Below are 22,006 nucleotides of genomic sequence, written 5' to 3' on the forward strand. Positions count from 1 at the left end.
TGATGGGCTACTCTCCTCTCCCTCCTCCAAAGGCTTCTTGCTAAATTTCTGCATAAGATTATTATTACTTGGACTAACATTATACTACTGTTATTGTTAGAGCTCTATCACAGCTAGTGCATTCATCCAGGGCAATTCCAAATCTCTATTTCATTAATGGGTTGGGTTGGAAGGGACATTAAAGCTTACCTAGTCCCAACCCCTGCCATGGGCAGGGACACCTTCCACTAGCCCAGGTTGCTCCAGGCCCTGTCCAACCTGGCCTTGAACACTTCCAGGGATGGGGCAGCCACAGCTTCTCTGGGCAACCTGTGCCAGGGCCTCACCACCCTCTCAGTAAAGAAATTCTTTCTAATATTTAATCTAAAGCTACTGTCTTTCAGTTTGAAGCCATTCTCCCTTGTATTTCTGCTGCTTCAATAAACCACACTATTCATGAATTTGTGATGGTGAAAATTCTAATAGAATACTACCAGATTCCCAGTTTGAGAACCTGTGCTTGCGGAAGTTCCTATCGAACACAACCACTTACAGTGCCAAATTGGTTATAATCAGAGATTAAGCCCAGCCACCCCCAGCCCCTCTGATCTCCAAAGACCAGCTGAACAAGGGTGTTTCTTTTCTGCCAAATTTCTATACCCTTATCACAACACTGCTCCTACTGCCCTGTCTGCCCACTCTGCCCCTCACCACCACCCACCAGCCCTCACAGTCCCTATCACCTCTCACAGCCGCTCATCATTACCCTGCATCCCCCTGATGCCTCACAGTCCTTCACTGTCACCTCTCACAGCCTGATCCTTCAAAGCTCCCACTATCCCTCACAGCCACCTCTCACAGCCCCCCATTAACCCTCACAGGTCCTCACTGCCCCCCATCACTCCTTACAGGCCCTCATAGACCCTCAAACCTCCCCCATCCCTCACAGCCCCTATCACCCCTCACAGCCCCCATCACCCCTCACAGCCCCCATGGCCCCTCACAGCCCCTCACAGCCCCCATCCCCCCTCACGCCCCCCCCCATGGCCCCTCACAGCCCCTCAGAGCCCCCATCCCCCCTCACGCCCCCCACCATGGCCCCTCACAGCCCCTCAGAGCCCCCATCACCCCTCACGCCCCCACCATGGCCCCTCACAGCCCCTCAGAGCCCCCATCACCCCTCACGCCCCCCACCACGGCCCCTCACAGCCCCTCAGAGCCCCCATCACCCCTCACGCCCCCACCATGGCCCCTCACAGCCCCTCAGAGCCCCCATCACCCCTCACGCCCCCCACCACGGCCCCTCACAGCCCCGCCCGCCCTAAGGGCCGGGGGCGCCTCGCCCGCTCCCGCCCGCCGGGGACTGCGTGCGCGCGCCCGTCCCGCCACCGCCCCCTCCGCGCAGGCGCGGGGGCCGCGCGCGCCCCCGTCCCGGCGGACGCGGCTCGGCGGCGGCGGAGCGCGGAGAGGGCGCTGAGGGCGCTGAGGGCGGTGAGGGCGCGGCTCCGGGGGAGGCCGGGCGAGGGATGGAGTTCGGGGCCGGGCAGCCGCATCTCCTCGCGAGCGGCCAGCCTGGACCCTGGAGGGGGGCGGCCCCGAACCGGCCTTCTCCGGGCCCCGCGTCCGGGCCGCGGGTCGCCCGCCGTGCCCGTGCGAGGCCGGGCGGGAGTTGCGGGGGAGGCTGTGTCTGCCTGTGGGCTGCGGAGCCTCCCGGAGGAGTGGGTGGCCGCGGGGGCTCTGGACAGCGCCCAGGGGCTGCTGCGGTGTGTGCGGGTTAAATGGCCTGTGAGTGCCTTCCAGTGCCTCCAGTGCGGGTCCGCCCTGTTCCAGTCCCTGGAATGTGGGAAAAGCTGGGGGTGAGGCGGAGAGGATCCCCCGGTGGCTGGTGGTGCTCACCCAGAGCTCACGCCTGTCCTGCTGGCCGGGCCCCTCGGAGGGGCGGTGGGTCCTCTAAACCCAGCACTTGTGTTCTGCGGCCTCTTCCTTCAGGGTTTTAAGATCTCTGAAATGAAAGTAAAATTTTGTTAAGGGTTTGTTCTCACGTTACTCTTCCTCCAGGAGCTGCTCTATGAAACATACATATATATATATACACACATATATATGTATATGTCTGTACAGCCTGTCCTTCAGTGAAAATTGCTGCTGGAGTATTGGGACTGCCAAACTGTTCCCCACCACCCAAACATCAGATTTAGGGTACCTGCTGAAATGCTTCTCTGCCTCTCTGGGCCTGTGAGCAGGAGAGCAATAGCCAAGGGGATGCAGCATGTCTAGGGGTGTCCTAGGGCAGCAGGAGGGATGACACCTTGCAGGTGCCTCTACCTGTGATGAGAGAAAACTGGGAGCTTCTCAGTTGTATTATAACAATCCTTGCATTTTTATATGTATATGTATTTTATCCAATTCCTACAGGAAGCTGGAGCATCTCAAAGCTTTTCTGGCTTACAAGAAATCCCAATAGGATTGTCAGAGCATCCAGGAATACCCAGAGCACAGAAATTACATAGGTCACATCTAGGGAACTGTATTACTAGAAAAGGGAATTCCCTGTTGCTGGAATTTCCTTCTTTCTGCAATCACTAGCAATTAGATTGTTGCAAAAGACTTCTCTTCAAGATAGTTACTTGGGAACAGCACTGACAACTTGAATCCAAGGACTTCAGCAACATTTTATGGTAGCTCTTTGTTCCTTTGAGCAGTATGTGATACTTGTATCCTTTGTAATTTGCAAAATGGCTGTGGATAGTATTGCACAAATTAGCTGTTGGGAATCCTTGTCCTGAATGTCTTTTCTGTCATTAATATTTGAAAATTAACAGGTGTTCCTGCAGCCAAGAAAAGGAAAATAGCTTTCTCCCTGTCTTTTTTTTTTCTGTTAATAATTAAATGCTGCCAAGTAAATGTTTCTAGCAGGCTGTTTGTGGATCTGTCACATATTTAAGCACGTCTGCTCTTCCCAGCTCAATCCTTTAATTGTGACCTTTGTTTTCTCCCCTTGGTTCCATTTGCTTATTCATTCTGTTAATCTGAAATCTGTAAGGGCCTCCATCCCCTGATCAGCCTTGTCATTTGGACTGTAAAGAAAAATGAAAAAAAAAAAGCTATCCCTGCAGTAAAATGACCCTGTCTGTATATTTAAGGCAGGCAAGCAAAGCAAACCAGTCCACACTGCACATGTGTCTCACCATCTCCAACACCAAGGTTATTGCAATCTGATAATGCTGCCCTGGCATTTGTTTGGGTCACAAGTGCCTTTCCTTTAGTGCTGAAGCCACATACAGTCAGTGACAAGCAAATTATTGGCAAGATACCACGAGTTCAGTGCTTGCTGTTCTTCTGGCTCTGTAGGATCCACTCTGCCCTGCCTATGAGGTTGGGGAGGACATTAGAACTGCTGCTGTTGGGCTATGGCTGCAGAGCTCAGACACATAAATGTGTGTTACCACTCCAAATAGATAAATTGTACCAATGGTCTGAAAGAAAAATATCTCCTTATATTTTGTCTGTACACAGCCTTGGATTGGGATTAAGGACTAAAGAACTACAATTTCTCCTAAATTTGTTTGGGGAGGCCTCTATTGTCAGGTTTAGTTGCAACAGTCTGACAGGTTTGCATGGGGTGTGTTGGGGGGTCCAGTGGATTTTGTCACAGGAAGGGTATTCTTGAGCCATTTCCTGCTTTTGTACTTGACCAGACAATCATGTGACCTTTCTGATATGAAAATGGACCTCATTGCACTGTAATTAGTAATTGACTGCCGTGGAGTCCACATGTCTTGGTGGGAGTATGTGCTGGAGATGCACAACTCTGCAATAAAATGTTTTTAATTCTCTAATACTAATATATGGAAGTGCTCATATCTGTGGTGTTCACACTCTTTAGGTTTTAACATAACTCATTTGTTCTCCTCTTGCTTAAACTTCTGAGGTTAGAGGACAATTACTTGAGCTTTCAGACATGCTGCAAAGGACCATGAGCTGTTGATTCCCACTGTCCTGGGAAGGAGATTCAGAAGAAATCTGTGTGACTGCCAGTGTCTGTGTTAATGGGGGTGCTGGGGGTGTAGGCAAATACATTATCACAGAAACACAGAATGGTTTGGGTTGGAAGGGACCTTAAAGCTCATCCAGTCCCACCCCCTGCCACAGGCAGGGACACCTTCCACTAGCCCAGGTTGCTCCAAGCCCCGTCCAACCTGGCCTTGGACACTTCCAGGGATGGGGCAGCCACAGCTTCTCTGGGCACCCTGTGCCAGGGCCTCACCACCCTCACAGGAAAGAATTTCTTCCCAATACCTAATCTAAACTTTCTTTCAGTTTAAAACCCTTCCCCCTTCTCCTGATGATGCACCAACACTGGATTGTTTTGTTATGTTTTTATGGGGAAAACTATTTGAGGGAGAAATAACTTGTACACAAATTTGTTGTAGTGACTGTTTTTCAGGAAACTAGTACTGGGCTATTTCCAAATCTGTTGGGCTGAGTATCAGTCGTTTGAAAAGAAAAATAATGTTCAGATTAGGACAGATTTTTCTACCTAAGAGGACAGATATCAATCCTCAGCAAGTCAGATGGTCTAACCCCATAGTCCATTGTGTATCTTCAGTTAGGTTTGTTTCAGAACTGGTCTTCTAAACACTGTAAACTGAATTCTAAAACCCCCTACCTGTGCAGCAAATACCTCTTATTCCCAGGAAGAGAGACATTTTATGGAGATTGCCCATTTAATGCAGGCTTTTGTACATCCTGTATAGAGGGGGGGAATTCATGACACAACTGCCACAAGTAGTAATCCTGTTTGTTATTTTAGAGACTGAAATGAGTTGTTTATGCTGCAAGCACTTTAATAATGTGGTTAATTAGCTGTTCTTCTCCACTGTGAGGATATTTGTCACCTTGTTTTCTGTACCACAATTCCAAGTATGAAGGTTGGGAGCCATGCAGGCAGATACCAGTTTTTGTTTTTTAAAGGTTTGGAGGTCACTGGTGCACCTGATGCACATCAGTGTTGCCCAGTGCATTGCTTAAAAAACAGTCTAATTTTTACAAGCATATTTTTCCCCTCACAAACAGGCCCAGGAGAATGGAATAAGTTATAAGAAGATCTATACAAATTAAAATTCAAAGCTAAGACTAGAAGATTAGCAATGTACACTAATAGTAAGATTATAAACTTGGCAGCCAGTCTGTTTTTTTTAAATGCCCTTTGATTTTAAAATCATAATCAAAGTAATGCAGGACTAGTTTGGGATTCTACACTGATCAGTTTTTCTTTATGAGATGCTGTTTCTGTAGCTTTGCTGCCGCACAGGAGTGTTTGTTGCTAATCTTTTAATAGTGCCTGAGTTTAGAAAGACAACAGAAATCAGTACCCAGATGAAGAAGTGTTGTTCCAGTTCCCTGAAATGCAGCTGTTGGCTGAACTTAGGTCCTCCTTTAGCTGTAAAGTGTAGTTGGAACTGGTTGGTGTCTGAATATCTTCTGAGTGTAGGATAACCTACACGTTTTTTCAGGAAAGGGTAATCCATTATTTGGCATACAGGATTATTGAAGCTTTTCTCCTGAGCAATCTCAGAAGAAAGGAACAAAATCTATAGGGTTTTGCAGAGATGGAAGAAAATAAATCCTGAGTAAACTGACAGCTTTAATTTTTATATGCTCATCTTACTGTAAATCGACTTTTTTTTCGAAAGAAAACTGCTACACCCTTACACTTAGTGAAATAGTCTGAGATTCTAAGATTTTCCTACCCTGATTTTATCTGCTGGCTGAAATTATGGAAGCACAAGTCTACCCTGGAATAAACAAGTTCTAGGGATAACTGCTGGTATGAATAGAGTATATGTCCCACTGGCTTACTACAGAGTCAAGGAGTGTGTGCAGTGATTTCCAAAGGCTCAGCAGAGATTAAGAACTTATGTGTTCCACTGCACCAGGGTTACTGCTTCATCCACCCCTTCTCTAATTTAGGTATCTCTTACGCTCTCCAGCACTGCCACTTAAGGCTTTGTATATTCAAGTATTGCACTGAGGGGTCTTAAATCACTATAAACATATCAGTTGATTTAACAGAAAAATTAAATTGGCATAAGTTTCCACACTGATACTTGAATTGCTTTGATTAATTTGCCTTTTTGTTTTGTTTTAAAGAACATGTGGGGAATTGGGACATTGGCCTGTTTCCTTAATAGACTTTAGATGGTACCATTCATATTTTGAACCTTTTGTAAGAGACAATGTGCAACATTCATCTGTGTGGATGTATTTTTGATAAATATGAATATTGTGAAGAAATTGAGCATTACTTTTTAAAAATAGGATGTATATGTCCATATATTGTATATATACAATATGTACAGTGCATGTTTTGTGGGTGTGTATATATATTTGAAAGGAAAATATATTTGTATTAGCAAGTTACTGCTGAGACTATGATGAGCTAGTTCTGCTTGTACATCACTTGAGCAGCAAAGGCTTCCCTGGAGCCTGCAGACAAGGCTCCTGGTGCTACCTGGCCCAGCACAGCAGACATATTGTTAAATCCTACATGGAAAAAGGCTACTATTGTATGGAACAAAAGGATAAAAAACAAAAACCCCACAGTTACAGTATGGTCCAGATCATGACTTGGAGAGGTTGTTGGTAGGAGAGGCTTTGTCACAAGGTGCGTTCCTCCTCACGGAGCAGCTCCCATCCCCTCCCTCAGTGTGAGGATGACCGTGGCAGTCTGAGGCCAGGGATAAGCTAGCAGTCTAAGCCCTGGGAAGCTGAGGGGTTTGTTGTATTCTAACTGGGCTGTGTTAGCTCTGGGACCTGCACCTGCTGCAGTTTGGGGTGCAAAGCGTCCCAGCAGCTTGGTGGTTGCACAGGGAAAGACTGGCCCAGGGTAGAAACCCAGTGATCCATAGAGAAAACCCCTGGTCACAAAAACCTGTTGAAAAGGAATAATCACATGCTGTGGAGACTGCTCAGGCAGTGGGAGGAGCAGGTGTAGGAGGTGTGAGCTCTTCAGCCCCTGAATGGCTTTGTCCTGCTAATGAAGCCATGGAACATTGCCAAGGACTGGGAATCGCTTCTTGGCAAACCTCTCTCCTAGGAGTACCCTTTCCTGGTATCTCAGATTGTGCCTTCTGCATGTAAAAATCTCCCTGTGTTTCCATTCATGCTGTCAGCTGCTTGTTCTGGACCTGAAGAAGCACTAACTGTGTAGGAAATAAAACCTGATTACATGTACCTGTGGAGTACATGTACCTGTACCTTCTGGTTTAGATAAGAGAAAATTAAATCGGTTTTCGACGTAAACCAGTGCAGACACCATGTCTAAGAGGAGAACGTTTCAAATCACAAATATTTAAATATGTTTTTCTGCCAGTAAATGTTTGTAGTGGAGAAAGATCTAGAGGTGATAGATGTCGAACTGACAGAGCACTCAGTGCAACAGAGCAGAAAAGGGGATTGGTTTATTGCATATGGATTTGATACCATGTCAGGTGTTTCACTGACAGTTGCACTGTGTCTTTGGTTCTGTGTAGCTGACTGTACTTCCAAATGGAGAAAGATATAAACTGAAGGTCTTAGAGGAAGGAAAAAAAATAAGAAGACTGAAGACTGCCAGTGAATCAGAGTTTGCTGTTGAAGGGAGACATGTTTCTAGTTACCCCTATTTCTGAAACAAAGGGAAGAAGAATAATTAGCACAACATGAGGAATTTTTTCAGTCTTACACTTTGGAAGAACCAGAAGGAAAATACAGACAATGTAGTAAAAAAATTACATTGATTTTTTTTGCACTACTTTGACATATATCTTTTTTTAATGGATAATTTTTAATACATCATGTAAAATAGTTTTGCTGGCTAAGTGCAGTTTTCTTTTGGTTTGAAGGGAAATAAGATAGGAATTATCCTCTTTAATTTCATTAATTGTTTCTTGTGTGTTTTTATGATGTAGGCAGGAGAGAAAACTGCTAATCTGTGGCTTTGATAACATTTATCTCCCGTATCCTCTTACAGAGCTCTGCTCTTTAGCTTTTTTGACCTTTTGTGGAACCATGAACCATTTTTTTCTCATCCAGTTTTTCAACAAGAACGTGTTGTGGTTTTTGCCAGACTTTCCTCTTGCTTGGTTTTGTGTGTTTATATTGTGCCTTTATGGCATTTTACTGATCAGTGCAGCTCACAGGGATTGAGCATCATTGTGTCATCCCAGCGTGGATGGGAATGAGGGGCTGCTTTCTACTGAAGTGCTTGCAGCTATGAGATGTTACTTAGATTGGATGTTGGGAAGAAATTCTCTACTCAGAGGGTGGGGAGGCCCTGGCACAGCTTGGCCAGAGAGGTTGTGGCTGCCTCGTCCCTGGAAGTGTCCAAGGCCAGGTTGGACGGGGCTTGGAGCAACCTGGGACAGTGGAAAGTGTCCCTGCCCATGGCAGGGGGTGGGACTGGATGAGCTTTCAGGTCCCTTCCCACCCATAGAATCATACCATGATTCTATGGCATACACATTCTCCTAAATATAAGTTACTGTCACTTACCTACCCAGCAGTGAAGAGCTCAATGTGTGTCTGAACTTTAGTCTGTAATGAAGTGCACAACAAATTAATTACAGATAAGTTAAAGAGGTGGTCATAAGTTCCTAGAACTGAACACATGGGATTCTAGGACAGACCTCTGTGACTGTGCTTCATATGCAGCACTGATATCCTGAGAGAAATCATGTAGGTGGCTAAAATTATTTGCCTGTAGAGTACTCTGATATCAGGTCTTTTATCAGTTATTTGAGAGACCGAGAAGTTTCTAGACTTTGTCCTAAAAGAATACAAAAAAACCAGCAGGAAGCAGCTCCTAATCCCGTATCACATTGTTGGTAAACTTGCATTAGGCCATTATCAGGGATTTTCTCCCTGGTACTCAGCGTGTGCTGTGCACAGTGCCCAGGGCACCACGCAGAGATCGAACTGCATTTAAAGCAGTTAAAGCAATCCATGGATCTCTGTGTGCTCTGCCAGAAGGGATCGTGTGTTCCCAATCTCTCCATGCTGTTCTCATGCTAAATGGAGTGTTTAATCCCAGCTCTGGAGCACACAGCTGCCCCGGGGAGAGGTGGCAGAGGACCTCACTGAGGCCGTAAAAGTGACAAACGCATAGAAGTGACAAACCGTGCTTGTGAACAGGGTTGTTTGGGCAAAGGGGAACTGTGGTGTCCAATCTCGTTTCCAGGTCCACAGAGCAGAGATGTCAAGGTGTGCTGCTCTAAGTCCAGGCTTGAGAAAGCTGCGGGATGCACTGGAATACTGGGAAATGAGAGGGAAGCTGCCTGCCCTGTGCCTTTTGTTCTGCAGTTACTGCTGTCTTGCTGTGTTGCTCTGTGCTTCTGTCGGACTCTTCCATGCATGAAGGAAACATCTCAGAGGTGATTTGAGTATTCCTCACGGATGGAAATCATCTACGCAGACTTTTGTGGTTAATTTTCTCATACTGGGATAAGGACTACTTCCAAGCTGTCTAGAGGAAGCAGTTCTCATTCTCTCTTCATGTGCCTTCTGCATGGATTAGTCCAACAAGATTATGAAAAAGAGTAAATTTGAGTCTTTTCCCTGCCTATCAGCAGTATAAACAGCAAATGATACTCTGCAGGTCTGGAGGTTTACATTAGTCTTGATTTGCAGGGCAGCAAAAAGGAATATTTGCTTTCTGTTAGCAACTTATAAAAATATATACCAGTATGTGGTTGTTCGTATCTGGCTGTATCTGTACATAGCAAAGGGCTGAATCCAGGGTGGTGTAACTGCCCATAGATAAGAAGAAAAATGTTATTTTCAAAGTTTGGAGGTGCCTCTTATAGAGCAGCTACATTAGATTTAAATTAAGTGTCTTAATAAGCTTTTAAACTGTAGTCAGACTTTCAGAACACGAAGTTGCAAGAGTACCTAAATGGAATAGGGGACAAGGTTTTCCTGATTAATCATAGCTTGAGGTTTTTTAGGACACTCTTCTGTGTTTATTAAAAGCAATATCAAATCATGTAATCTCAGGCTTTAACTAAAGTTGGAATTTATTTTTAAGAAGTTTAGATTGTAAATATTTCACTACTGCAGAGTACTGGGTGTACTCGGGATTTGACTGCAGTAATTATCCTCTGGGTTAGTTGTACTTCAGATATTTCAGTTTGCTATTTCTCACATTTTGGAAAGAAAAAACAAAGCAAACAAACAACAAAAAACCTCCTTTAATAATAAAATAATTCTTTTCAATAATAAAATTATTGAAGTCCCCAGACATGTTATCTTTAGTGAAAGCATTATATTCCCCATAATGAAAATAAGTCATAATTCAAATCTTTTTTTCCTGCTGATGTGTTTTTAGACACTTTCAGAGATTTTTTTCTTCACAGGCAGTATGGGAATTTGCCTGTCACGCTTGGCTTCACTGCTGGGTATTTTATACAGATTCAGGCAGTTTTAGGCAGTCTTCTGAAAGCAGCCCAAAAGACAATGGGAAGAGCTAAGGGAATGAAATGGAAAATGTGGCTGGACTAGCAAGCTATTTCCTGAAAATTCAGTCACTGACTTGAACTCATGCCAGTTACCATGGTCCTTGCTCGGGTTTGAATTGTAATGATTCTTTGCCTGCTGCATAGTTTAAACTTAACCTTGAAAATTTTTGCCTCTGCTGCAGCCATTGCTGGCAAATCTTCAATATGCACTTTTCTAGTTGTAATTCTCACTTATGCGCTTGCTTTTTTTTTATATTGCACTTACCTGAAGAGCTCCATTATAAACTAATAGATCTAACAATCTCCAAATTGTGGGGCAGGTACTATGAAAAAAGTCTTTTCTCCTGTTTCTGTTCTCTGTTAATTCCTGCTGTGTTGTACAAGTCAGTCTGATGAGAAAGGATAATGACTGCTTCCCCTAAATAAGGAATACAGAACTTTAGAGCTTTGTTGTTGCCCAGAGAAGCTGTGGCTGCCCCATCTCTGCAAGTGTTCAAGGCCAGATTGGGTGGGGCTTGGAGCAACCTGGGCTAATGGAAGGTGTCCCTGCCCACGGGTGGAAGGACATGAGCTTTAAGGTCCTTCCAACTCAAACCATTCTGTGGTTCTATGGTTATTATAAGTAATGTAATTTTTTTTCTGTTGAGTTTTTACTTGTAGTTCTGTTCTGTCACGTACTTGACAGCAGTTCAGTTCTGTGCAGTTCAATTGCTGATCCCTCCTGTTGGTCCAATGTCCAGTTAGAAGATATTTACCATAATGTGATGCTGGCTTCTCTACAGCTACTTCAGCAGGAAGGAAAGAGTTTTGCTGCAATAGGGGCTATGAGTCTCTCTGCCTGCTTTTAACCACATCTTCAGAGAAACTTTTCATTCTGAAATGGTTTTTTCTCTTCTGCCTGTGTCTTGCCCCTTTATATGTGTAAGCAAGGTAGTTTAGGTGAAGATGGGACTTTGTGACACAACTGCACTCTCACACAGCCATCCTCCTCTAGTTTAACTCTTTAACTGAAACTCCAGCCTTCTATCCCTCCAAATATGAATCTGCACTGCCTGGTTGCTGCCTTGCAGTGGGAGGGATGGGCAGGAGACAGCCCTGACTCACTGGCCCTTGGCTGCTGAGGGTGAGACATCTGTTTCCTCTTCCCACCAGCCCAAAGTTAAGCATTGCTCTTCACATGATTGCCAGAAGAGAGAGAACTTGCCCTGCAGGAGGGAGGGATGGAGGAAGACTCTGAAAGAGTAGGAGGAGGAGAAGAAGGCTGTCTGGAATTTTCCTGAGATTTCTTGGGCTCTTCTCCTTTGGCAAGTAAATCCTCCTCATTTGAGGCCTGCTGGCTTACAGTAGCTGCTGGCACAGTGTCAGGAGCTATGCACCATTACACTGGAGCACACGACTTCTGTTGGTTTTGCAAGCAGAGTTAAGAGCTGGTCATGCTCTGGCAGCCTTGACAATGCCCATTTGCTTTGCTGTCACTTTTTCTCACAGCATCTCAAGCTGTGAAAAGCATATGCAGCCAGACATACTTGCAGACCCAGCACAGTTATCCCAGCCAAAGAATGTATAAAACTGTGAGCTCAAATCAAAACCTCTGGCAGTCTGACTGCCATCCTCTAGCCATGGATTTCAGTGAGCTTCAGGAGCACATATTCATCAAATTGGTAAATTCCTGGAATGGGCAGTAGCTTCTAGAGGGAAAAATGGCTGATGCAGCCTCTAAGTATGCCTGCATCTCTGGATGATGGAAAATAAGACAGGAGAAGAAAGTTTACAGGAAAAAGACAGACAGCCAAGATGTATCTCTGGGTATCTTAGAAGTTGTCTTATATGATGGACATTATACTTAACCCTCCCTAATATAAATCAAGCAGCTCCCAAGGGATGGTGGCACAAGGTGGGAGCATGTTGGAGAATCCAGCAAGAACAGGGCAGTGATAGTTTCTATGCTGAAGTGTCCGTGAGCAGAGTGGCTCATCTCTGTGTCCTTTGGCCACTGCAAAAATAGATTGAATTTCTCTTCTACACAGGGACCTTATTCTAGGATTTGAATTAAAAATACTGAGCGTTTCTATGATTCCCAGGTGGAGAATGACGGAGAAATGTTAACTTCCCTGGAGCTGACGTTGGCTCTGCGATGGACTGGTGTCCTACTGCAGCTCCTGGAGACACACACTCATCTCACACCGGGGCCCGTTGCTGAACCCCGGGAGATCTCTCACTGTCAGGACAATGGGTTGCCTCATGTAATTACTGTCTGAGAATTAGCTTCAGATGTGGAAGAATGCAACAAAATGGTGAGCATTTTTGTATTGCTCTTACACTGTACAAAGACGACTCAAAAAAACCCTGAAATATGGTAGAGAAGAGCCATCCAAAAGCCTTCTCTGAAAGGCTCCTGCGTGCTGCTGCCAACTTTTAAAAGAGGAGATAAATTCTGGAGTTTCAGCATGTGATTCCAAAATACACAGATTAGTATTTAGTCAGAATCTAAAACTGTCTGGATTAAATATATGGCAGCTTCAGAAAAAATGTTCAGTTTACCTTCCTGTGTGGAAACCAGGAGGGCGAGCTCCCTGCCTTGATAGTGTATCTACCTTATGAGTTTCAAATCATTTTAAAGCACCTGATTTATGGAAGACCATGTGATAAATGTCAAGTTCCATGCATTTTCCAGTCTGTCAACACAGGAATGACTAAGGGTTCTTTGGAAGTCTTTCAGTAACAGCTTTTGTTGATTCAGCCTTGCTATATAATGTCTTAATTATACAAAACAGTTTCATAGGCCTGTTGCATTTTATAGGGATTGTCTGCCTTTGCAGAGTGTGCAGCATCCACAGCCACGTTCCCAGCTTCAGTCTAGCACTGTGGGCACGTTGGCAGAGAGGGTCCAGCAGGGCAGACCTGCTGTGATAGTGGAGGTTATTGTATCTCCCCATCTGGTTTTGCACTGACTGATTAAAGCTGGTTCGGGTGTGGCCATTAGTGGTCGAAGCCACACTGTCTGCTGGGACACAGCTGTGCCCTAAGCCTGCAGTGAGCTGGTAGATGAGGTAAACACGGGGTGTGAGGCAGCGAGGCCAGAACCTGATGTTTGCCAAGGTGTCTGTGACATCTCCAGTGCAGGGGACAGCAGGCCCTCTAATGGGAGAGCTGCTGTGTGCCTGTGTGACAGGGCATGGCCTGTGTCCAGAGCACCACTGGGAACATGGAAGTTCTGTAATGAAGCTGTTTGAAGCTGACCCTAGCATGTACTGCAGTCAGGAAGGGTGAGTCTGTCCTGCACTAATCTTTGTTGTGGCACTAGTGATGATCTGACTGACACAGAACCACAGGATCACTGAGACTGGAAAACACCTCCAAGATGGAGCCTACCCTGTGACCAATCCCCACACTGTCAGCTGGACCAGAGCACTGAGTGCTACATACAGTCATTTCTTGAACACCATCCAGGGACAAGGACTCCACCACCTCTCTGGACAGCCTGTTCCACTGCCTGACCACCTTTTCCATGAAGAAATATTGTTTATCCAATGAAAAACAAAAGTCGTACCAGATTAACAAGCTGATCTCAGTGACTGTGTGGTCACACAAGTGCCTGTACGAGCACCAAGAAATGACTAGGAGCGCATGGCTGTGGCTAGTAGGAGATCAGATCTCACTGGCCACACAGTCTCAGAACAGTGTAAACTACTTCTGAGACTGCATCCTTCTAGTATGAGTAGTGCTTAACTTCCCCAGAGAATTGGAAAGAGGGATTGCAAATTGAACAGACCTTACAACGGATATTTTTGAAGTGAGAGTCTTCTGTTTTCTTAAGTGAGATGTGAATATAAAGATCTATGCCTCATCTTAGACCTTCAGTTAGGGAAATTAATTTCCTGGGAAGATGTCCTCAGGCTCGGTGTCTTGGCTGGACATTGACCAGTTACTGCAGTAGTAGTTACTGACAATGCAAGGAAAGTTGGGCTTAAAAATAAAGAGGCATCTTTAACTTTCTTTGCTGTAGAAAACAGTTTTGCTATTGCAGGAACAAGTTGAATGTACGTGTCTCTGTTCCTAAAGAAAATGGGAGATTACCTGTTACTCAAACTTCTATTTTTTTTATTGTTCCTTTTGCAGAAAAATCTGCAAGTCCTTCAATGACTAATTAAGGTCTCCGTTCTTATGATTTATCTGATTTACTTCTCCTGGAGCCATGGATGAGTACAGTCGCTTTGTGGACTGGGACAAAATGGATGTGAGTGCCCAGAGCCAGGACACGAAGGAGCTCAGCTGCACCGAGTTCCAGGAGCTCAAGCACCTGGCCCGGCAGGGCTACTGGGCCAAGAACCACTGTCTGAGAGCCAAAGTGTACCACAAACTCATCAGCAGCATCCCATGCCGCACGGTGACCCCGGATGCCAACGTGTACCGGGACATCGTCGTGAAGATTGTGGGAAAGCGCAGCAGCAGCTCCCTGCCCCTGCCAGAGTTTGTGGACAACAGCCTGGTCCCCACGTACTGCCTGAACGCAGAGGGCATCGGGGCGGTCAGGAAGATCATCCTGTGCATCGCCAACCAGTTCCCGGACATCTCGTTCTGCCCGGCGCTGCCAGCGGTGATCGCGCTGCTGCTGCACTACAGCAAGGATGAGGCCGAGTGCTTTGAGCAGGTCTGTCGCATCCTGGCCTGTAATGACCCCTCCAAGCGGCTCATCGACCAGACCTTCCTGGCCTTTGAGTCCTCCTGCATGACCTTCGGGGACCTGGTGAACAAGTACTGCCAGGCAGCCCACAAGCTGATGGTGGCCGTGTCCGAGGACGTGCTGGAGGTGTACTCGGACTGGCAGCGGTGGCTCTTTGGGGAGCTGCCCATGGCCTACGTCGCGCGGGTCTTTGACGTGTTCCTGGTGGAAGGGTACAAGGTTCTCTATCGTGTCGCGCTGGCTCTTCTGAAGTTCTTTCACAAAGTCAGAGCTGGGCAGCCCATGGAGTCCGACAGCATCCAGCAGGACATCCGAGCCTTCGTGAGGGACATCGCCAAGTCAGTTACTCCGGAGAGGCTCCTGGAAAAAGCCTTTGCTATCCGCCTTTTCTCTCGGAAGGAGATCCAGCTGCTGCAGATGGCCAATGAGAAGGCTTTGCAGCAGAAGGGCATCACGGTCAAACAGAAAAGGTAGGGGCTCACCACAGGCAGCCTGAGCCACCTCCAGAGTTTTCCCAGTCAGGCAACCCTGGGGCACTGCTGGGACGGCTCCACTCGTGTGTGCTAGTGTCCTCTGATGTTTTCTCTCTGACGAAAAAGCCAGCAGCCCCAAAATTAAGCATTAGTGAGAAGTGTAACTGAAGTGTTATGACACAGGCGGAACAGAGCAGTTTCTCATAGCTTGCTCAGTGATGAATTTATACAGGTACATATTAATTACAAGTATTGCATCTCAAAAGTGTCTTTCTTTTTTAAATGAAAAGGTATTTTAGCAAAGCTGGAAAAAGCACTGATAATTTACTTGGAAGAAACATACACAAACAACTGTGAAAATTAATTCTTAAATATGAGATTAGCTGTATAAAATGTCAAATTGATGCTGCCCAGTACTGTGAATTCAGCAGTTTCTTTAGTGTAAGTAGGTGCTGTCCCAGCTGGGAACATTTTGCCTAACTGGGGAGTTATTTTAACAGAGCAAGGATGAAAAAAGTCTTATTTACAGGTTACTTTTTAAATTAATTTTACTGCAAGCCTCCTGAAAGTCAGGAGTATCCGTCAAAGGTAGGAGTTGATCTATTTTGTAACGGGTTCGTGTACTATTAGAAATAATGATTTTGAAAGAAATGTGGGAGAGAAGAGTGAGTATGCAGGTCCAAAACGTGATTGTGTCATCACAATTCCTTTTCAGAAATGATGGGAGGAAAAACCAGCTGTGAAACTAGGGAATGAAATCTTGCTCCACTGTGATAGTAAAAGCCATACTAATAAAAAGCCTGGCTGAAAGACCTCTCCATGGATATAGAAAAGGTAGCAATTTATTAATCTAATCAAAATTAACATCCTGCCAAGTGCAAATGTATGTGCAGGTAAATGCTGGTGGTGCATGTGCTGTTTCTCCAGAGGCCTCTGACAGCAGCAAACTTCTCCCAGCCACTTTTGAAATCTGAGTTTAAGTGTTGGACAGTTTTATGAGCTGCCCTGCCCTCTGAAGGGAAGGGTGACTTCTACACTCCCTGGGTCAGTGAGTGTGTTCTCTAGAATTTGGTATTCTATAGGCACAGTCTCATTTTCTCTAAATCTTCAAAAATCCAAAGGTACCAGCCCCTGATGTAGTAGGATCTTCCAGCTAACTGTTGCTGAGTCAGTTGTAAACAGATATCATTCCATGGAATGGAAATACACGCTGAGCACATTTCAGCCTATAAAATAACATAAATCTTAGCTGAACCTCCTTCATATGTCTATGCACATGTAAAGTTCCCTCCAGTCTTCTCCAGTGGTTAATTTTTAGACTCACAACTTGTTTACAATCAGCTGCTTCATTTTTCTGTCAGATTCAACTATTTCAGGGCCTTTAGCCAGTGGATTGTCACATCAGGGAGAGTTCAGACCGTTGCATTTGAGACTCACAACCAGGAGTGTTAACTCTTTCAATATGTGTCTTTTCTTCCTGTTCTGAAGTTCAGGAAAGTTGTAATATCCTTTCTGAGTATATTCTTTAAAACAGAACAAGAACTTTAAAAAAAAAAAGAAAAGAAAAGAAAAGAAAAGAAAAAAAACTCCACACCACAACTAACCACAAAAACCCCAGAAACTCCTGCTGTGTTACATGTCACAGAGAAATTCTCACAACTGTGGTGCCTTTAAAGCAAAATACGGTAATATACCCAAATAAAGCCAGTAGCTACTGCTACATCAAGCAGAATTGCTACTGAAAGGTTTGTATCCTCTCTTGGCTACTTTTGTGAACCCACTGAAACTTCTCAGTGTCCTGGGGAGCTTGGCTCAGTTTGGATCCCAGCATGGGCACAGGAGAAGTGAGCTGTTCTCCAGGGCTCCATAGGATGCCAGTGAGTTCTCTTCTCCAGGTCTGTTTGGCCTGTGCAAGGAGATGATTTATTTTCCAATCACATAACAAAAAAAGGGGGGGGAATAGAAATATAAATGTTTTAACCTGTCTGATTGTTTTTCTCATGCTTGGTGACTCAAATCAAACCTTGCTTTGTTTCTCTCCAGGCTCCTTTCACTCACTTTGTCACGGATGTAGGAAGTCACTGATCTTTTCTATCTTTTTTTGTCTTTCTTCTTGTACATTCTCCTCTGTCCATTCCATCCCCACTGCACCCCTCCTGTTTGCAGCCTTGCACCTCCCAAAAGGTAGGTTAAAACACTTGAACCCTTTGTACTTTGCTGGTTTCCCCTGTCTTTGGCTGGTTATTTGTTCCAAGGCTGTTGTCATCGCTGACATTGGGGCAGGAGAAGCAGGGCAGCAACTGGAGCATCCCATTGCTGTGCCACAGCTCCTGAACACGCTCCTGCAAAGTTAGTTCAAAGCACCTGCAAAGCTGTAAGGGAAGGGATCGTGGCCCAGGGAGTGAGCAGAGCACTTCAGACAGCAGCACAGCTGTGCCCTGCAGAGGGGGAAAGAGTAATGGACATGGTGGGATCATGGTAATGGCTATAAAGGACCGTTATAATAATGGTCCTTTCTACACGAGAAGAAAAGGTGGTGGGTTTTTTTTAAACATGTCAAATAACATGTTTTCAGAGCTGCTGGGTATAATCCCACATCCAAACCTGGTGTATGCTCTTACATTAGATGTGAGACACACACAACTTTTTTTCTTCTTTGCAAGTTTTCAGCAGTTATTTGGAAAGATTTTTTGAGACTGACCCCAACTTGGCACACTCCTAAAAGTGACCTGTCTCTATTAATACTAGATTATTTTTAAGTAGGCAGAGGGTTTTTAGAAGTGAGAAGACAAGACTCTTTTCCTGTGTCACGGAGGCCAGAATTACTCAGCCATAGAGCATTAATGGTCAATAAAGTCATTCATCGAGTCTTGACCTGGAAAGTAAATCTTAAAGAACAAAACCCGGTGGATTGTGTTGTCTGATTAGAGGAGAACTTGGAAAGGAAAAAGACTACCTTGTGAGTACTAAATACCACAGATATTTGGGTTTAAATTGATGCATTTGAGAATCCTCTGGCCTTGCTGCAGGTGCCCTGAGTTAACTTTAGTGAGTGATGGACACTAACATTTATACTAATTTATAAAATCAAAGTTGGAATTAATTTTCTTGTATTTTCATGTTTGAAAGAACATCTTAAGAGACTTATCAAAGCATGTTTCATACCATAACTTCTGTGTTGAGGATTTTACCCCTTATAAATCAGCAGGCTGTTATTTCCAGCCAAGCAAACCTTCAGCAGCTGTGTATTATTTTGATGCAGTTAAATTGTTCTGAAAGCAGCAGAAAGCCTTAATTTCTGCTAGGAAATAGATTGGGTTTGAGGGGGCCTAGGTAGGTGCAGGGTGTCTGTTGACATTGATCTCTACACAGGATTAGGTTTCAGGCTTATGCCCCACAAATTACTTATATTGCCATTTATGACTGAAAAAGAACATCTCCCTTTTCCCACACAATTACGCCCTCGTTGAAATTATGATGGAATTTAAAGCTAATGCAGCCCCTGTAAGATTTGACCCAAACCAGAATAGAGCAGGACGATGTAACTCAGCGAGTCATACCTTGGAGTGGGGTATTTGTTGTGATGGGCATATCACTGGGACCTTTGAGGTGTCTGAAGCACACTGTATTAATGATACAGCTGGAAAAAACAGCATTCCTAGTGAAAGCAGCAAATAAGCTGCTTTATTAAAAATTCGTTGTGCTGGGTTTCTAAATCTCATTTCCTTTGGTATAATAGCAGTTGAAAAAGTCTTTCTGACATCAGCAATCAATAGAAAGTTGTCATTCTCATCCCAGTAACTGAGGAAACAGTAAGGCAGGGTAAAATCTTACTGAATTTGTTCAGTTCTAGTGGTAGACTGTAATGCTATCCAAATTTACTGATTTCTCAAACTGCTTGTTTTTTTACCAGATAACCCTGAAAGACCTGTAGTATGGTGAAGGCTAAACTTATTTTTCCTCAGTAAATATAAACCAAAACATTTGTTTTTTTTCTTAGTCAACTTGCGTTTGTTCATTTTCACTCATTTACTACTTTGAAGAGCAGCTGCCAAACTGAAGGAGATGATTTTTCAGTGTCATTAGATAAATACTGTCAAAAATAGGAGAACTAATACAGGTTAGATACTTGTAACTAGATGCAATTTTCTGGGCCCTCTCCCCCCCCCCCAAAAAAAACCCCTTATATTTTTGCTCAGCAGCACAGATGGTTTGACATAGGCACAGGCTGTGTGTGGACACTGGTATCAACACAGGGTCAGGTTTCAGTCTCAGGCACCTGCAGCTGTGATTTGTGACTGGGAAATAGCAGGTCATTTGATTTCACATCCTTTGGCCAAGTTGTAGTCTAGGTTGAACTAGATGATGAGATTAAATATGGAATGATTTGCCATGATATTCAAAGGGAAGGAACTGTACTCCTGGGATAGTTTTAAATGGTCAATATAGTGGCAAATGCTTTCTAGTAAATCAGAAAGATCTGTTTGAAAAGGTAATATTCTACCTCCATGGAAGAGTTGTGGGAAGACACAGGGTTCTGAAAGGGATGTGTTCCTGGAAAACTGCTGAGCTCAGGCTTTGAGTGGGGCTTGGGGAGGAAAGTCCTTAAGCCAGTAGTTCAGATCAGCCAGAAGGAGCAAAGGCAAAAGCAAAGGCACTCTGAGTGTGAGAGCCTCTTAGGAACAAGAGCTGAAGTCTAGTTGCCCAAACAGCTCACAGAAGTGTGAAAAATATACAGACCAGAAATACAAATAATTCGGAGGCTTGCCTGAGGTGTAACTTTAAAACTTTTGATATTTGCTACTAACTCTTAGCCTATTTATCATTGTTACTTTTCCTCCAGAAATTCACTCTAACAAACTTTTTGATTACTTAAATATGGAAAAAAAAAATCTAATTTCTGCTGAACTGAAACCAAGGCTTTGTTTCTCAGCTCTGTTCCGTAGTGCCACCAGTTTTAGCTGCAGACCAGACAGGATCCAGAGAATGAGACCTAAAGTAAGATTCTGGAGATGTGAGTTCAAAGCTTGGCTCATACTTTGCTTCAGTGGATCTCTCCTGTGGCTCAGCTTGCTGTTTAAAAACACGAATAATTTCCCTAGTCAGTGATACTGTAAGTTTTTAAAGCCATTAAGAGTTACAAGTTCCTTCAATAGGTGCCCATAAAAGTTCCTTGCTCATTAAATAACTCAGGGTAGCAATGCAGGGAGTGATTTGGTTCATTTGGCTGGAGGAAGCAGTAATTTTTGTATTTTTTTTTAAGTGACTTAAGGAGTCACTTCACTAGAAATGCTGACACTAAGGCAGTTACAGTGAGTTTCAGAAAGCAGGTCCCAGTGTCTCCAAGCAAGCACCACTCTGAAGTACAGTACAAATGCTGCTGATTTTTTGGTACTGCAAGCATGAAAAATAATAAACAATTATAGTTACTGTGTTTTAGAAAGTGAGCTAAGCTGTCCAGATCCATGTAGATATACACTACTGAGGGTGTCTTTATGTTCCATGAAACTGAAAGAAATGTGTAATTATCAGAAAAAAACCATCAGAAATAGGCAAATACTTGCGCGTGAACCCTTGCATGCAGAGCAAACTGATAAAGCTTCACTTGACTGCTGGCTGCCCAGTAACTCAGTGTCTTGTGCGAGCTCCTATGTCGCTGCACCATGTCCTTGGCTGTCACCTTTGCATTTTGAGTGTGTAACATGGCAATAACACTTGTTTAATCCCCAGGCTCTGGGTCTGTGTGCTTGTTTAATCTGAGAAATGAGGGCTGGTTAAGCTGATGATGGTTGTTACCCTCAAGTGTTTAAAAGCCATTAATCAATCCTTATAACTGTATCAGACCCCTCTGGGAGGCGTGGGGGTTTCCTTTCCATTGTCCATGTCCACCATTCCTTCATGTTCTCAGGCTCCATCTGTAACCATGAGCCCAGGAACTTCTTTGGTTCTTAATGAAGTGGAAGTCATTGCTAATGACATGTGTCCAAGAGGTGGAACTTTCAGAAAGCTTCAAATATTTTCCTTGAATTAAAGTTGCCCAACCTGGTAATACTAATTCCTCAAAGGTTTCTGAGGGCTTTAGGGATTCTCTAACTCCTGATACAGGCAGGACCTGAGTGGGGGGGAGGAAGTACTACCCCTTCCTTTCAGATCCTGGCTGTTTGTTTTGGCATTCTATTCTCTGTGCTTAAATACAAGTGCAATTTGAGAGAGAGACCATCTCAAATAGCAAATACAATTTGAACTATTTAAGGTCATGGTCATCCTCAGTGGCTCAGCATTGTGTCCTCTGTGTATAAAGGTGCAGGCAACAGCTGCCATACAGAGGAATAGCTCCAGGTATTTCAGTCAGACTAGATCTCTGCCTCTCAGGA

General features: G+C 44.4%; 1 protein-coding gene across 5 annotated transcripts in view; it reads left to right on the forward strand.

The window, feature by feature from the left end:
* Window positions 1–1,396: 1,396 nt before the first annotated feature.
* The window catches only part of TBC1D24 (TBC1 domain family member 24), a 30,365-nt gene continuing 9,755 nt past the window's right edge, over window positions 1,397–22,006 (forward strand). The window contains exons 1-6 of one of the 5 annotated variants that reach the window (XM_051780987.1): window positions 1,397–1,470; window positions 2,395–2,693; window positions 11,495–11,598; window positions 12,557–12,769; window positions 14,595–15,629; window positions 17,799–17,816. In XM_051780987.1, coding sequence (XP_051636947.1) covers window positions 14,671–15,629; window positions 17,799–17,816 — 977 coding nt within the window. In that variant the 5' untranslated portion in view covers window positions 1,397–1,470; window positions 2,395–2,693; window positions 11,495–11,598; window positions 12,557–12,769; window positions 14,595–14,670. Of the gene's footprint in view, window positions 1,471–1,498; window positions 2,694–8,358; window positions 11,599–11,682; window positions 11,784–12,556; window positions 12,770–14,594; window positions 15,630–17,798; window positions 17,817–22,006 lie in introns of those variants that run through there. The other 4 variants (XM_051780969.1, XM_051780980.1, XM_051780996.1 and 1 more) reach the window with 4 other exon arrangements.

This window comes from Manacus candei, unplaced genomic scaffold (genome assembly GCF_025592945.1).
Source record: "Manacus candei isolate 608988 ecotype Guabito, Panama unplaced genomic scaffold, ASM2559294v1 h1tg000002l, whole genome shotgun sequence".
Lineage (NCBI taxonomy): Eukaryota > Metazoa > Chordata > Aves > Passeriformes > Pipridae > Manacus > Manacus candei.